The sequence below is a fragment of the Dendrobates tinctorius genome, unplaced genomic scaffold (assembly GCF_039654945.1).
Source record: "Dendrobates tinctorius isolate UK_male_01 unplaced genomic scaffold, ASM3965494v1 ptg000020l, whole genome shotgun sequence".
Taxonomy (NCBI): Eukaryota; Metazoa; Chordata; class Amphibia; order Anura; family Dendrobatidae; genus Dendrobates; species Dendrobates tinctorius.
The window spans coordinates 26,009,461-26,027,195 of record NW_027361688.1 but is presented as its reverse complement, the minus strand read 5'-3'; the positions used below and the strand labels follow the sequence as shown (position 1 = coordinate 26,027,195).

The 17,735-nt window shown below is 41.2% G+C and overlaps 1 protein-coding gene across 6 annotated transcripts in view; it reads left to right on the top strand.

The window, feature by feature from the left end:
• The window catches only part of GRIA1 (glutamate ionotropic receptor AMPA type subunit 1), a 321,187-nt gene that overhangs the window by 175,857 nt on the left and 127,595 nt on the right, over positions 1 to 17,735 (top strand). For all 6 annotated transcript variants that reach the window (XM_073567910.1, XM_073567912.1, XM_073567911.1 and 3 more), the window contains exon 3: positions 16,974 to 17,213. In XM_073567910.1, the coding sequence (XP_073424011.1) occupies positions 16,974 to 17,213 (240 nt within the window). The remainder of the gene's footprint in view (positions 1 to 16,973; positions 17,214 to 17,735) is intronic.

Genomic DNA, 17,735 nt, shown 5'->3' with positions numbered 1-17,735 from the left:
GGAGACTGACGAAGTGCAGTTAAAGCACAGAACTTTTTGAGTCATTGTCCTCTCCTGGCGCATGCGCGCACACGATTCTGCTCTAATCTCAGCAGAACGGAGAGACGCAGGAGCGAGATTGGCCTGTGTGAATGACATGGGAGGCCCCATCCACATCAGTCAAGGAAGGAGGACAGATTGCGGGAATAGGGAACGCCCATAGATACCCTTCGTACCGGAACTGTGCCATCTGGTAGAATTATCAAGGGCATTTTTTTTGGATATGCAGTGGGAGTTGGGGGTGTATATACAGGTTGCTGAACTATGGTAAAAGTGGTATTAAAGTTGGTGGCTATGCTGGAAAAACCTAATTCTTTCCCTGCTCTTGGCCACTTTTGGACCCAAAAGGTTCTACTGAACATATACGGAAAACCAGACTATTTAAAGGGAATCTGTCAGCAAGTATTTGCAATGTAGTCTGACAGCAGTATGATGTATGGGCTGAGACCCTGATTCCAGCGATGTGTCACTTATTAGGCTGTGTGCTGTTGTTTCAATACAATGAGTATTTTACTAGCAGGAGATTATCACTTCCCGAACTACAGCTTGCGTGCCTACTAGTCCAACCACACCCCCATTATTTATTGGGCTGTGTGTTGATGTTTCTATAAAATCAATGCTTTATCAGCAGTGAGCAAAGTCACGATGGCAATTGAAGAGGTGTAAAAGGGGGCTTAGAGGTTTTCTTTAATAACCAGAAATCGGTTAACTTCTGTCTTACAATAACCCGTCTACACTGCGACGGAATGAAGTTGTAAAAAGTACAGGCAAAATAGGTTAATTTGCTTAATTTGTCCAGGCAAATATCCAACAGAAACTAACTGCAGGCTCCCAAGATAAGAATGGAGTCATTTTGTAATTGTTAATTGATAATATAAATTAAAACGACGATATTTGCCCGAGGAACTCAAAATTAGCCGGAGCAGAGGGAGCAGGAGGAGAGGGAGAGACAAAAGGGGAAGATTGCATTGAGAAAATGACTAATTCCCTGACGCTGCTATTGGGGAAGAAAAGAAAAAAGAGCTTTGTTTTGGGTTCGTCAGAAAGGATATAGAGAACGTGGCTCCGTCTTGTAGAGTCCATGGCAACATAAAAAGGGAGGCAGCTTTGAACTAAGCAATGTGCTGCGCAACTTCAATTGATAGGCAAAGGTACATATTTGTATATATTTTATTATCACCATCTATAGTGACGCATAAAGCTGTCCAACAGAGATAAAATAAAAAATTGCAGAGAGGCAGTAATGTAATCCGATAAGCACATACAAAGTATAGGCATTTCCATCATAAATAGGAAAAAGCTACCTGTGAATAGAGTATTAGGCAATAATCTCTTCTGTATCTCACAGAAAATCATTTTTTTATACAAACTTCAGATCAGATTTTTTTTGCTCACTGTGAGGCATCTCGTTACAGCGCGAGCCCTGCTCCTCTGTTCTGTCTGCAATATTAATGTTAAATTTTAACCTCAAGTAAAAACAGGCCTCCTTAAAGGGACTCTATCACCAGAAAATCACCTATTGTTTAAATGTATTAAATATTTATTTTTAAATGTTGCCAATGTTTTTTTTTAATATTATAATCTTTATTAAAAATTAGCAGTCATGCAGTTTTCAAATAACCACTCGTGCTTTTTATACTCATGCTTCCTGTTCTTTCAGGAAGAGTTTTCAGTAGACTCATTATTATTATTATTATGCATTTATATAGCGCCATTTATTCCATGGCGCTTTACATGTGAAAAGGGGAAATATAGACAAGTATTGTAAACATGTGTAAGACAAAGGACACACAAGTACATAAGGAGAGGGGACCCTGCCCGTGAGGACTCACAGTCTACAGGGATGGGTGAGGATACAGTAGGAGAGGGTAGAGCAGGTCGTGCTGTGGTTCAGTAGACCGAGGATCATTGCAGGCTGTAGGCTTGTCGGAACAGGTGAGTCTTCAGGTTCTTCTTGAAGGTTTCCGTTGATGGTGAGAGTCTGATGTGTTGCGGCAGGGAGTTCCAGAGTATGGGAGAAGCACGGGAGAAGTCTTGTATGTGGTTGTGGGAAGAAGAGATAAGGGGGGAGCAGAGAAGGAGATCTTGAGATGATCGAAGGTTGGGCGCGGGTAGGTACATAGAGACCATGTCACAGATGTATGGAGGAGACAAGTTGTGGATGGCTTTGTATGTCATGGTTAGGGTTTTGAATTGGAGCCTCTGGGCGATAGGAAGCGAGTGAAGGGTCTGGCATAGGGGGGAGGCTGGGGAATAGCGGGGAGACAGGTGGATTAGCCGGGCAGCAGAGTGTAGGATGGACTGGAGCGGTGCCAGAATGCTAGAGGGGAGGCCAGAGAGTAGGAGGTTGCAGTAGTCGAGGCGGGAGATGATAAGAGCATGCACTCGTGCTTTTGTGGTTTCGTGGTTGAGGAATGAGCGGATCCGGGAAATATTTTTGAGTTTGAGGCGGCAGGAGGAGGTGAGGGCTTGGATATGTGGTTTGAAAGAGAGCGCAGAGTCGAGGATCACCCCAAGGCACCGAGCGTACGGGACTGGGGAAAGAGAGCAGCCATTGACATTGATGGATAGGTCTGGTGGAGGGGTTGAGTGAGATGGGGGAAAGATGATGAATTCTATTTTGTCCATGTTCAGTTTGAGGAAGCGAGCAGAGAAGAAGGCTGAGATAGCAGATGGACATTGTGGGATTTCATTCAGTAAGGAGGCGAGGTCGGGTCCAGATAGGTAGATCTGCGTGTCATCGGCATAGAGGTGATACTGCAAACCATGGGATTCTATGAGCTGTCCCAAGCCGAAGGTATAGATGGAGAATAGTAGGGGTCCTAGGACAGAGCCTTGGGGAACACCGACAGACAGGGTGCGAGGTGAGGAGGTGGTGTGTGAGAGGGAGACACTAAATGTTCGGTCTGTTAGGTATGATGAGATCCAGGATAGGGCCAGGTCTGTGTTGCCAAGAAATGAGAGAGTCTGTAGCAGGAGGGAATGGTCTACGGTGTCGAAGGCAGAGGACAGGTCCAGGAGAAGGAAGACAGAGTAGTGTCGCTTGCTCTTGGCGGTTAGTAAGTCGTTAGTGACTTTAGTTAGGGCAGTTTCAGTTGAGTGATGCGGTCAGAAGCCAGATTGTAACCGGTCAAAGAGGGAACAGGAGGAGAGGTGGGAGGACAGTTCTAGATATACAAGCTGTTCCAGTAGTTTTGAGGCGTAAGGGAGAAGAGATATTGGGCGATAGTTAGACACAGAGGATTGGTCAAGGGAGGGCTTTTTGAGGATGGGTGTGATTGAGGCATGTTTGATGGATGAGGGAAAGACACCATTTGTAAGTGAAAGGTTGAAAAGGTGTGTTAGAGATGGGATGAGGACTGTGGCCAAGTTAGGGATGAGGTGAGACAGGAGTGGGTCGAGGGCACAAGTGGTGAGGTGTGATCTTGACAGAAGGGTGGAGAGCTGATCTTCTGTCATGGTGGAGAAGCTGGCTTTTCCAGAACAGGGCTGAGCGGCTAAGAGGGGCATTGGGGGCTGCGGGCCAAAGTTTTGTCTGATTGCCTCCTTCTTTAAGCAGAAGATTGACACAAAGTTTTCAGCAGAAATGAGAGGAGGGGGAGGAGGTGCTGTGGGACGGAGTAGAGAATTGAAAGTGTTGAAGAGCTGTTTAGGGTTGTGAGACAGGGAGGATATGAGAGATGCGAAGTAAGTTTGGTTTGCGGCAGAGAGCATTGACTTAAAGCTGGCAAGGGACTGCTTGTATGCGTTGAAGTGCTCAGTAAAATGGGTTCTCTTCCATCTCCACTCAGCGGCCCTGGAAACCCATCTTAGTTCTTTGGTCAGGCTGTTCAGCTAGGACTGCCTGTTGATTGTTCGAGTTTTGCTCTGCATGAGGGGGGCAGCCGAATCAAGCGTTGCTGTTATTGTGGTGTTATAAAAGGTGGCAGCAGCATCTGTGTCATGAAGGGAAGCTATGTCTGTTAGAGAGAGAAGGGATTCAGAGAGTGTTTGTAAATTGAGGTGTTTGAGATTCCTGCGAGGGTGAGCAAGTTTATGGAGCGGGGATTCCACAGTAGGAGAGGAGAGGGAGGAGAATGTCATTAGGTTGTGGTCAGACAGGGGGAGGGGTGAGTTATTGAGATTAGTGAGGGAACAGAGACGGGTGAAGATAAGGTCCAGTGTGTGACCATCTTTGTGAGTGGCCGCAGAGGACCATTGAGTGAGGCCGAGGGAAGCCGTGAGTGATAGAAGTTTAGAGGCAGCTGGGGTGGAAGTGTCAATGGGGATGTTGAAGTCGCCCATGATGATGGTGGGGATGTCAGCAGAAAGGAAATGGAGTAGCCAGGTGGTGAAGTGGTCGAGAAAGTTGGAGATGGCTAGTTCTGGGGGGCGGTAGATGACAGCCAGTTGGAGGTTGGAGGGGGAATAGATGCGGACGGAGTGCACCTCGAATGAGGGAAGAGTAGCGGAGGGTGGCAAAGGAATTGGGGTAAAGGAGCAGGTATCAGACAGGAGCAAGCCAACACCTCCACCACGTTTGTTGCTGGGGCGAGGGGTGTGAGAGAGATGGAATCCGGCATAGGAAAGCGCAGCTGGAGAGGCTGTGTCAGAGGCAGTGAGCCAGGTTTCAGTGATGGCGAGGAAGGAGAGTTTGTTGGTGATAAAGAGGTCATTATCATCAGAAGCAGGGTTTCAAGGACCACTATACACAGCTAATAACACAGATTCCACCAATCACAATAAGCAATATCACAGTTGACCCTATGCCCCCTCCCTTCATAGTAACATTTGCACATTCTCATTTGACACTTCCATACAAAAGACAGGGTCGGTGTCTGACCATTGTGGCAATGTACATGTGTTATTTCCTGAAACAAGTGGAAATTAGTCTAAAAAAGCCCCTTTAGAAAGTGTGAAAATTGCCAGAGCTATTTTCTTTCTTTTTTTAAACAGATTGTGAAATAGAAAAAAAAAACATTACCAGTTTTTTTGAAAAATATATATTTATATATTTAACATCAAAACTTGATTTAAAAAATAGGACATTTTCTGATGTTCGAAAAAAAAGCAAAGCTGTAAAACAAAGAGACAATACTCAACTCTTCTCCTACTGATTTTCTTGAGATGTTCTGGCAGGTCTACTAGTCTTTGCGTAAAATTCACCATCCTCCTTTATCTAAGTGGCGGCTCAGTGGTTAGCACCGCAGCCTTTCAGCGCTGGGGTTCCACCAAGAGGTAGAAGATTGTATGTTCTCCCCATCAGTGTGTGAGTTTTCTGTCTCGGCAGGGCTACATCTCCTTTTCCTATGGTTCTGTGCTCCACGTTGGGCTTTACTAATGGCCTGGTGTGCCTCCATGACATCATCTCCCTAGAGCTTCTAAAGCTTGCATGGACACACCACTTTGTCTGAGCGTTGAACTGTGTCCTGCAGATTTGTGTTTGAACTCTGACTTTATTTAAGACCTTAGTTCCTGTTGTGTCCTCCTGCTTTTTGCCACCTAGTCAGTTTTGCATTTCCAGTTTTCTTTGCTGTTTGCACTGCCAGTTTTTTTAGTCCTCATCGTACCATGTGTGGGACAGCATGCTGTGCCGAAACCCAGAGTCAACATGTCCACCTTGACCTGCAGCTTTAAAGATCCACCTCACCAAATGAGCCTAACAAACATACCGATAGGGAATTTATATTGTGAACCCCAATGGTCACAGTGATGATACTGTCAATATAATGCTGCAAAATATGATGGCGCTATGTAATTTAGAAGATTTGCCATATGCATTGGAAAATGTATTCTTCATCTGTAGCCATAGACTCGTAAGAATGTTCTTTTGACCTCCGACACCCATTATATGTTAGGGATACCATTTTTTTTTAAATGGAATATAAAATCACATTGCGCTATTCCAGTCAGAGTTGTCTGGTAAAAATAGGTGAGCCAAAGAGTGATAGTTTAGAAGATCTGGATGGGGCAAAAGCTCACAAATAGTGCAGTACAAAAGCTCACAAATAGGGCAGTACTGGCAATAACAAAATGAGGGTGATCATAGTGCTCACCTGTGTGGCTTGTGTAAGGAAACAACACCTGTAGAAGCCAGATGTGCCAGAACTGTGGCTTGAGGAGAGTATTGTCCTGATAGCAGTTTGGCAAAGCAGAGATTAGCGCAATGTGTGGGCTGCGTTCACGGAAAGGATAAGATCCGGAGAGCATAGACAAGGTGTTTTACACCAACGTGTTTTTTGGCACTGGTATTGTTTCCTTTTTCTAGGTAAAAAAAATGTAAAAAAAAATTTACGGTGGCAAAACGCATTGGTGTGAATAAAAAAACCTTGCCCATACTCTATGGTTCTTATCCTATCGATGGTGAGTGATAGTTGTCTTTTTTATTCAAGATTTCCATACGGAAACACTAGGAAGCCTTCAATGACAGATTGTGTAGGGACACACACTATTGACATATGAAATAGTCAATTTATTCATTAATTTCCTGGAGGAAAAACTAAGGAGCGGGACAAAGCTGGGTTCTAACAAAACACTGGCATTTTTATGTTTGGGGAAAACAAATATTTATTAAGACGGTCCTGAGTGGTGCCCTTTCCATGCTGCTCCAGGCTTATCTTTAGATATATAATTAATTGCATCTCTAAATATTCAGTTTTTGTTGTGTTTTGTCCAACCTGTCGAGTTGTGTAGCACGGCAGGAATGGAGTTTCTGTTTATTTTTACCTGCCATTGATCTACAAAGGTGGAGTGATGTGAGCGGAGCTCGGAGTGAGGCAGACGGGGTCAAGGAAGGGGAATAATATTTGATATTGGTGGTCACACATCTTCCAGTCCTGATTTGCATTTGATTACTTTGTAAGTAGCCGAGCAAGGCACAAGGGCAAAGTAGCTTTGAACAAAGATGATCAAAGTATGTGTGAAGTGTACACCGGTATGAATAACATGCAGAATTCTGACATTGTCTTAATGATCCCCTCCCTCAATGTCACTGTGGAAAGGGATTACTTCGTGCCACAGAACTGTTGTTTTTTTAGGAGGGTTGAAAGAGGGCTGGAATGATTCTTTGTGACCTGCAGAGAGGAGCTTGAACGCTACATCAAAAGGCATCAAACAGTGGAAGAATAAAAATCAGACCTCAAACTGTCTTTGTAAAATTACCATCCTTTCTATCTTTTCGGTGAGGCTTTGATGCCCTTCCAAGTTGTAAGTGGATCACATTCTTCCTTTCTATGATGGGTGGAGAATTGCAACTATATCATTAGTTTGCACTGAGCTTTACTTAGTCGACGTGCTGACAGTATGCCTAGAGGTACATCGCGGGCCCCGTTTCCGATGTTCATAAATTCATATCAATGAGAAGAATGTTAAATAGCGGGTAAAGCAGTGTTTGACAACATTGCACGTCAAAAAGTGGTATAAGCAGGGGCTGTCATACAACTTATCATTATGTTTGATTTTACAAAGGACTGCAGGTTTGATACGATGATGCACCAACCACCAACGTGCGTTGATATTCTCATTATTCATCCATTGGAGGATTTATGTCCCTATAGACCAGTGTTCCCCAACCCCAGTCCTCAAGAACCACCAACAGATCATGTATTCTGGATTTCCTTATGACCCTTTCACACTACATTCTTTCACACATTCGATGGCCCAATTGGGGCTTCACCCAAACCCCCACAAAACAGGATTTGGGGCCATTGACTATGATGGTGCAGACAGAGCCACCATGTGCTCTGTCGTGCATCGTTTTCAGCTGTATATGCCTATTGAAGTCAGACAGCTAGACATAGTAGACTACATCATGGTGTCTGCCTCCAATAGGTATATACAGTTGAAAATTATGCACGACAAAGCACACTGTGACTCCATTTGCACCATTATAGTCAATGGCCTCACTGGAGCATACACCTGAATCCCATTTTGAGGGGGGTCCAGACAGATGCTTTGACCCAAGGCTCTGAACGTGGGAAAGAACACAGTGTGAAAGGGCCCTTAGAATTGCACGGGGGATGGAATTATCACCCTTTGAATGCTAAGGAAATACTGAATTGAGAGTCCTCAGTGGTTGAAACCTTTTAATGGCTAACTGAAAAGATGGTAACACATTGCAAGCTTTTGAGACTACTCAGGTCTCTTCATCAGGCTAGACTAATACAAAATCTGAAGAGTCACATATTTATGCACAATACAGCCTAGAAAAAATGCAATAGATAAGACAAGTGACACGAAGCAGAACTATCATTATGGGGGAGTGATAGACAGTTATGGCCATAGATATTAGACCAGTTCATAGATAAGGAGTGAAAGGTGGTGATGAGAATTCATCCTTGTTCTAAGTTTTTGCCTGGTCTCCCCCACATACAGACCCCCAGTTGGACATTTAGTACAAATAATTAAGTACACCACATTAGATGTGATGCAGCTGGAAGTACCTGGGATCTTGTAGTCCTGATGTGAATTGGGGATCTTTATCTTGTCCGTGGTCATTATAAATGGACAGGGTTTGCATTTTTTCTGGTTGCAACCCATACTGTCTATCACTCCCCCATAATGATAGTTCTGCTTCACGTCACTTATCTCATCTATTGCATTTTTTCTGTGCTGTGTTGTGCATAAATATGTGACTCTTCAGATTTTGTATTAGTCTAGCCTGATGAAGAGACTTGAGTATTCTTGAAAGCTTGCAATGTGTTACCATCTTTTCAGTTAGCCATTAAAAGGTATCAACCACTGAGGACTCTCAATTCTGAATATCTACTGACTAACACAGTACAAAGATATACATCTTTTCTGAAAGGAAATACTGAAAACATGACCTGTTGGTGACTTCTGGAGTTGAGGAAAACTGCTACAGAGGATAGAGTAATCGATTGGTTTAAATTATGTCAAAGAAGTGTTTATGCCATTGGGTTAGGATGAACCTAAGGAGTTGGGGGAGATAGAGAATACATAAATCAAAATAGTTTCTTAATTGCTTCTATAATAATAATAATCATAAATAGGCATCCACTTGGTAACAGACTACACTAAATCCTGTGACGCCTCGTGAGTACATAACGAAATGTGCGTTGGGGCAGCAGGAGTGCCCTCACAATACCCTGTTCTTTAATATAATTTTTTTATTGACTTTTTACTATTATCTTTTTGCACGCTATAAGACAGCCCCTTGCACTATATGCACTTTCACTAGCAGCAATCTATTATTCAAAGATTTATATTTTGTGGACATGTGGTAGAACCTGAGTTGGTCATAATACATGTGATCCGGCCTCCTTTGATCTGTATATGGCTTTTGTATATCTTTTATTTCACATATATAGTATTTTAATTATGTATTTGATAAAATATTTTTTATGGTACTTATGCACCTTCTTTTTGGTGTTTTCACTAAATCCTGTGTAGTCTGATCCTGTAGTCATCTGTATATCTGTGCTCACCATGGATGGTCAGGAATTCCCATTTTAGATCAACCGTGCCCTTTTTTGAGATTCAATTGCCGAGATTCTACCACTAAAATCTTGAGTCAAATCATCTTCCATCTCAACGCTACTCTTTGCTTCCCCACCATCTGTAAATTTGTAAGACGTAGCGGACAGATGTAAAGGAGTATGACTACAGGATCAGACTACACATGGAATGTTTGCAGTCTCTTACCATGGAGATGCATACAAGTGCTTCTCACTAAATTAGAATATCATCAAAAAGTTAATTTATTTCAGTTCTTCATTACAAAAAGTGAAACTCATCTATTATATAGAGTCATTACAAACAGAGACTGGTTAATGCTTCTAAAATCATCCTTGTATATTGGACTTGGGTGGTGGATAAGGTAGAAGACTTCCTCAAATCAGCACACCCCAAACCTCACCTGGTGCACACAATACCTAATTGGATAAATTACTGCAAGTCTTAAAGGAAATCTGTCAGTAGAACCTACCCTCCTAAGCCATCTACATGGAAAAGTGTGTGTGTGGGGGAAGGATAAGTACAGCAGAGCTGACAATACTGTGAGAGGACAGCTGCAACCGCAAATGTGTTTGTAATTAGACAAACTTCTCTTCTGTTGTACTGTGTTAGCTCTGATCTCACTGTAGAGCTGTGTGTGCTTATGAGAGCAAACTGTCAGTTATTACATGTCTCACACTGGTAACGGGCTCTTTCATTTAAAATAAGCTCTGGAGGCAGATTCTCAGAGAGAGTTATGTCCGGCCCATAGATCTTTCCAGCTCATTTACATATTAGGAAAAGTGTGGTTTTCTCTGGAATAACATGTCGGATCGCAGATATGAAGGTATCATTTTATTCAACTTTTCATTACCTACATGCCCATATAGACGGCTTAGTAGGGTTGATCGTACTGACAGATGCCCTTAAAGCTATTTCTTACCAAAGAGTTGTAATGATATAAATATTATTTGGATATGGGCATCTTATTGTAGGTAACCTAAAAGCAGATCTGCGGAGTCCTTGCATTAGTGATGCACTAGAGAAATAGAGACAGTGAATTTGAGGTCGGACAAAATCATTAATGTCCTCTCTGCCAAGGGTATTTCCCAAAGGATTTATGTTCCTAAAGTGAGAAATTTTCTCTCTGATACTCATTTATGATTTATACATTTCATCCCACAAAGGCTTGGGATGATGGACATATAATATTACCCTCAATATTCCATAAATTACTGAGTGTCTGCAGTTTCCTAATTCCTGGAAGACTCAATTTTCCCCAGTGCTCGTACATATGTGCATGAGATGGGGATGTGTTGTAATGATGTTCCATTGACCCACGAAAGAAGATAATTCTGAGGATGAACCCTTCTTCTAACAGAATATGTCCACTTTTAATTAAATGTTTACCTTTGTTATTAGCATTGCACCCATAGGATATATCATGTATAAGATCTACTAGTTCATTTGTAATGATTAGCATAAGTGCCAAAATTTAAATTTGGTGAGAAAATTTGATTTGCATCGAATTTGGTGTCAGTCTCGATGTTGGTGACTCCACGCCCCAGAGCATAATAAAAATATGTTGAAAAAAAAAAATTATACTCACCCGACCCACACCTATCTCTCACCAAGCCCCTGTTAGGTCGTCTTCTTCAGTCTTCACACTGGGGCTGGGCTGTCATCACAGGACCATCTTCAACCTGTTCCGATTCCCCACGATTTTCGGCGACTTCCGGCATCGGACAGCTGTGATGTCTCTTGTATGTCATAACATCATGACCATTTTGGTATAAAAGATGATGCCGGACACTGGACAACACCAAAGATGGTTAAGTGATGATCATATCAGTGACTGGACCGAAGAGAACAAATGGTGAGGGGTTGCGTGGTTGGGTGATCATTAATTTCTTTTATTTTTTTTAAAGGTAACCTGTCATGACCACCTGGAACCATTGGTGAATTATGTGCTTTTCTGATAACCCAGTCAATTCTTGAGTTTGAATATCGACAGCCATAAAATTGAACAACTATATATGTTTTTTGTTTGACCCAGACCACCTTAAAGAGGATCTGTCGCGAGATCAAAAGTGTCCACCAGTTTTTGGACTTATTTTTTCCTGCTGCTCCCCTGAGTATTTTTTTTTAATCTGTTATACAGTTCTAGAGATATTATCCTTATTATCTAGGGCTAATTTTTATATTCTTTATCAAGCGAGCAGTACTTACAGGGTAGTAATGCAGTGGAGCCTAAAGACACGCCCCAGAGGATCCTGTGAGCCACGATCCACCTATAAAGAACACTGAATAAAAATACCCATATCTCTGGAATCACGTGGGGGATTTAAAAAAAAGAGGAAAAGAAAGAAACTCAGGGGAGCAGCGGGAATAAAAATAAGTGCAGAAACAGACCACTTTTGACCTGATGATAAGTCCTCCTTTAAGGGGTTGTCTATTGGTTTTCCATAACAGTGCCACACCTGGTCACAGGTTCTTTTCGGTATTGTAGCTATGCTCAATTTTGGTGACTTGGACTGAACTGTAATACCACATACGACCGCACTCTAGGAAAAAAAAGGCAAAATTTAAAAAATGTATCTCTAAAAAATATCGTTAAAATATATTGAATCAGAAAAATAAATCAAGAAAAGCAAAAGAAACTCTGTATTTTTTTTTTCATTGGGGTGTATAACAGCAGGAGGAAAAAATATCAAATTCTTAAAAATAAAATAAAAAAAAGCAATAAAAAAACAGAACTCAGCGGCATTCTGGCTGGTCACAATGAAAGGAACCAATTCACTAGAGCCTCAAAATAAATAGAGATTAATTCAGAAAAAAAATACGAATGAGCAAAAATGCTTGCCATAAGAAATCGACATACACTAATGAGATAAATACACTATATACATAAATTATATATATATATATATATATATCAACTCAAAAACCATTGCAAGTCATGTGTGGTATACTATGAATTCATCTGTTGTGTGCAGTCAGAACTGTCATTGTAATGTTGAAGACAAATGGAAGCCATTAAGCTCTGGTCAATAGGGACAAAAACATTACTTTTGAAGTGGCGGTCTATGAGTCATTTATATATATTTTAAACCCATTTCACTAGTCACATAGATGGTAACGCAATAAAAGCCAAAATAGGGATTAACTGCATTTTAGGTCTCCTAGAATTTGTTTTATTGTATGTACACTGGAGAATACTTTCTGTTTCTGTATTTTCAAAAATGAAAAATATCTGAGTGTGAGTGACTCATCAAATAATAAAAAGACCTAATAAAGAATAAAAAAAAATTGTGGGGAAATAAATTTAGAAAATGCAGCTAGAAAGCAAAAACGTGTATCAGTAGGCAAGTTACTAACGCCATCTGAAAGACAAAGAAGCTAAGGAAAATGTGTTAACAGAAAAGGAATTACTATTTATTATGTTAAATATTAATAAATTTATATATTATTAAGTATATTAAAAAAGATTTTTTTAAAATCTTGCAATTTTTACACTGGCCTGTAGTCTTATTCTAGAGCCTCTTACTTCCTAATCTTTACTTAAGGCTTTTCAGCAGTCTCATGTCATAATGTCACTATTCCTCTTATCAGTTCTGCCATCCAATCTAGGAATGGGTCGTGCTGAGCTGTCACTATAGTGGTGGACAGCTCAACCGTCCAATCAGATGCTGTGGCTGTCAATGTCTGAAGTGACAGTCTAACAGTCCAATCAGGACAAGGGTGTGCCAGGACTTCATACATATGTCTCTTGTCCATAGTAATTACCTGGCTATTTAACCGACTCTCTGCCTTTGATTGCTGCCAATTGTAGCTTTGCCAATGAGGTGTCTGTGCTCTCTGCTCCTTGTCTGGTATTCTTTTTGATCTTTGCTGTCTGACCTAGGATTTGTCTCGACTATTCATTTGCCTAGCCCTTTTGACGTGATCTGCTACTTTCTTGGAATTTTGACCTCGGACTGTTTCCTGACTAAGCATTTGTCTCACCCTCTGTCTATGACGTACTCTCTTCGATTTTGACCTCGGACCTCTTGACTACCCAGCCTCACGGCTTATCCATACGTAGTGACTAGCGTCACACATCACAGTCAGAATTGCAATAAAGGTAACAGCTGTGTATACAGCTGATAACACAGGATTCACCATGAACAATAGATATCACAGCTCAACTTCTCCACCTCCCTTTGCAATGACCTTATGTGAGCATGCTCAGATTAGAAGCTTTTATACAAAACATAGAGTCTAAGTCATTCTACAGCTACTAATGTCCAAGTTCTGAAAAAGAAGTCAGAGTCTGAAATTAGGCCTAGCCGCCAAAGTGAAAACTGCAACATTTTCTAGTTGTTTTTTTTTTCAATATAGTGATATGAAAAATGTAAAAAAGAGTGTTTAGGTGAGGACTGAAAGAAGGGAAAGTGGCAGGAGCAGAAGTCATACTAAAGGGAGATGCCATGTGATCTGTTAGAAGAGGCAGATGGAAGATATAAAAGGCTTCCGACAGGGACCTATTCTTCTACTCTACTGGAAAGAATTGGCTCTGACTCAAACTGAAATTATTTGAGGGCGGAACAGAGGATTGCAGTCGCACCAAAGTCCTGAGCCTCGAGCGGCCCAAAAAGCCAGTTTGGCCCATATGAGAAGATCAATACCGTTACTGATCCATAATAGTTTGTGACCCTGCTAGGGATTTTGTATTGGGGCCTACAAACTTCAAGTTATGTCACTTACTGGCACTTATGGCTTCCATATCGATGCAGTTGGTGGCATCCAGGCCCATTTTTCACGTATCTGTCTGGGTTCTTGATGGCAGTTCCCCTAGCCTAGAACTACCCTGATGGCATCACTGATTTTCTAGATGTATCTCTTTGTTAGATTTTTTATATAGCTGATGTGGGAGAGTTTTCTGATCTCCAGTTACAGAATAGAGCTGTGTGGGAGATTTTTGTCTTTTTTTACGACATCCATACATTTCCTGCTTTTTTTGCATTATTGTAGAGCCTTAGAGATGCTTGTTAAGAATTGGATTTTTTTTGTTCCTGTCAATTGTCGTTTTTGATTATAAACTGGATATGAACACCTTTGACCTTTTACTTATAGCTTTAAGGCATCTACAATATCAAAAGAACGTTTTGAATAGTTTTGTTTTAAAATGTCCCAGTTTTCTCTATGTAGCTGCTATATGTTACCATAGTAACAGACTACAAACAATCTCTGTAGAGTCTGATCCTGTAGTCATACTATTTTCCACCCATCCCATTTCTGCTGCTAACTTATATTTGGTGGGTAAGCGAACATAGGGGACAGAATAGTAACATAGTAACATAGTAACAAGGTTTGAAGGCTGAAGGAAGACCTTATGTCCATCTAGTTCAGCCTATTTTTAGTGCAGCTGTTCTGCATTGTTGATCCTGGGGAAGGCAAAAAGTAGAAGCCAATTTTCTCCATAGGGAAAAAAATTCCTTCCCTTAAGCTGGGTCAACCATCTACCTATAATATTATGTTATTCGTAACCTTCTATACTGTTACTCACGAGAAAAGCATCCATTCCTTTCTTAAATTCATTCAGTGAGTTGGCCATCACCACTTCCTCAGGAAGAGAATTCCAGAGCCTCACTGCTCTTACCGTGAAGAACCCTCTTCTATGCTGGTGCAGAAATTGTCTTTCCTCCAAGGAGGGTATAGCTGCAGGATCAGACTACTTATGGAGTGTTGTAGTCTGTTTACATTTATTTTAGACTAGAAGTTTAAGAATGTATTTCAATATGTGATATGGAGATTACAAGGTAAATCTATGCTATATGTCATTTCTGATTAACAAATAATGTGAGGGTTTGGTTCCTGAATTTGAGAATCTGCTAATTATGGCTTGTTACTAAACTCTTTGCTTAAAGAAGACCTTTCATCAAGTTATAGCGGCTGCAGTGCTGAATAAAACTTTTTTTTTTAATTAATTTCACTTTTCCCTTCTAGAGGTAATTTCAATCAAAGTATTTGGCACCTAATCAGTTAACTTTTGTCAATGCGAAGTGGGTGTTATCAGAGAGATTTAACTTACTTGGGGTGTTGTTATTTTTCACTCTGTATGTTGCTGACCAATCATAAACAGGCAGCAACAGAGGAGAAAAAGAATATACCCCACATTAGATTAGGTTTCGTAATATGTAAGATGTAAGGATACAGCTCTGATCGCCTGGTCTAAAACATTACAGTGAACTGTTTCTTAGAATTATTATTATTACTAGCATTAGCAGCAGTAGTAGTAGTAGTAGTAGTAATATCTTCATTACAACCATAGGGTTCGATTCATCATTTGCTTTTGTTTTTTCTCCTGTAGCATTCATTGACATTTTTTGTGCCAAATTCTTCAAAATGGCACATGTGGTTCTGCGCAAAAGAAAAATTGTTCTTTATTTGTCTTTAACCCATTTTATTTTCTATTTTTTAGTGCAATAAACTATAGAATTTGCACACATATATTTGCCATACATGTAAAATACTCCAGGAGTGAGACTGGAGAACATTTGCTCAAAAATTTTGTAACTTTTTAGAAAGTCACAATTAAATTTTAAAAAAACTAGCAAACATATATAAAATACTAGATGGTGGCCCGATTCTAACGCATTGGGTATTCTAAACAAAAAAAAATTTAAAAAAAGGTTATTCTCACCTTCTGGCGGCCCCCGATCTCCTCTCCACGCTCCCGGCATCTTCCGGTCCCAGTAATGCTTAGCGCGAAGGACCGGAGATGACGTCACTCTCGCGAGAGCGCGACGTCGTCAGCAGTCTTTTGCACAAAGCATTTCTGGGACCGGAAGATGCCGGGTGTGTGGTGAGAGGAGGGAAAGAGTCCGGGGGCCGTCGGAAGGTGAGAATATCACTATTTTTTATTTTAATTCTATTTTTTACAGGTTTATGGTACCCAGGGCCTGGAGGAGAGTCTCCTCTCCTCCAGACCCTGGGTACCATGTGCACATTGAGCTTTGCGCTGGTCATCTCCCGGCTGCGTCGCCGCTGACCTCCGTGAGGCAGGAGATGACATGCGGCAACCGTCGGGAGATCAGCAGCTAGCGCCGCAAATCTCCCGACTGTAGCGGTGGCATGCGTCGTTTGAATTCCACGCCAATTCGCGGCTGGACTGTGCCTGTTGCTGATTGGTCGCGGCCGGCCGGGCGCGACCAATCAGCGACACGGATTTCCGTTACAGACAGACAGAATTAGACGATTATATAGTAGATACTTTAAAAGGTCTGAAATTAAAAGACAAATAAGGCGTTATAGGAGAAAAAAACAAGAAAAAACAAGCAAAATTAGACAAATATGGCATAAATGAAAAAGAAGAGAAAAACACCAAAAAGAAGGCACAAAATCAATAATAAATCAGGCCCGATGTAGATGAAGTTGTCTAATATGATAAACTCATTTTGTATAGTAATTATGAGGCTTGTGAACAGCTTTCTGACCTCTGTTCTTTCTTTTTTTTTTAGTTTGTTCGCAGTTTGCCAAGGGAGTGTACGCCATATTTGGATTCTATGATCGGAAGACAGTCAACATGCTGACATCATTCTGCGGTGCTCTCCACGTTTGCTTTATCACCCCCAGCTTCCCCGTAGCCACATCCAATCAGTTTGTTCTACAGCTCAGACCGGAACTTCAGGATGCTCTTATTAGTATTATTGAATATTACAAGTGGAAAAAGTTTGTGTACATCTATGATGCAGACCGAGGTAAGATGGTTCCTTGGATCAAAGTCTGGCATAGGCGTATGGACAGAGAATAGGTTATAGGTTGCATCCAGTCTCTTTAAATTGATGGTTCACAATTGGGGTAAACCGTTCATCATTATTACATTGGTGAAAGTCCTATTCTGCCCACCCAAAATGATCAGCTGTTTAGAGGGCACTCGTGAGAGCACCACATCAATCTTAATGTGGTGTAAAATATGTTTGGAATTTCCTCTCTATGTCAATCTAATAATGGATCCACCATTTTCGATGGCAGCCAAGTAACCAGATCACCATTTTGCCTTTTCCAACGTCATCACTGTTTTTCATGGCGTATGCCCATCTTGAATGAAATGATTCTTGTTCTCAAAGTGGACAATGAATGGAGGAGAGGTCGAGAGTATGCACTATTGCTCCATTTCAAGTAAGGACTTTCAAGAACTCTGTTCTCAGGGTTTCGACGCCTCACTCTTGACATCGATGTTGGTTCCAGTAGTCTGGTCCCCTGAAATCAGCAAGTTATTT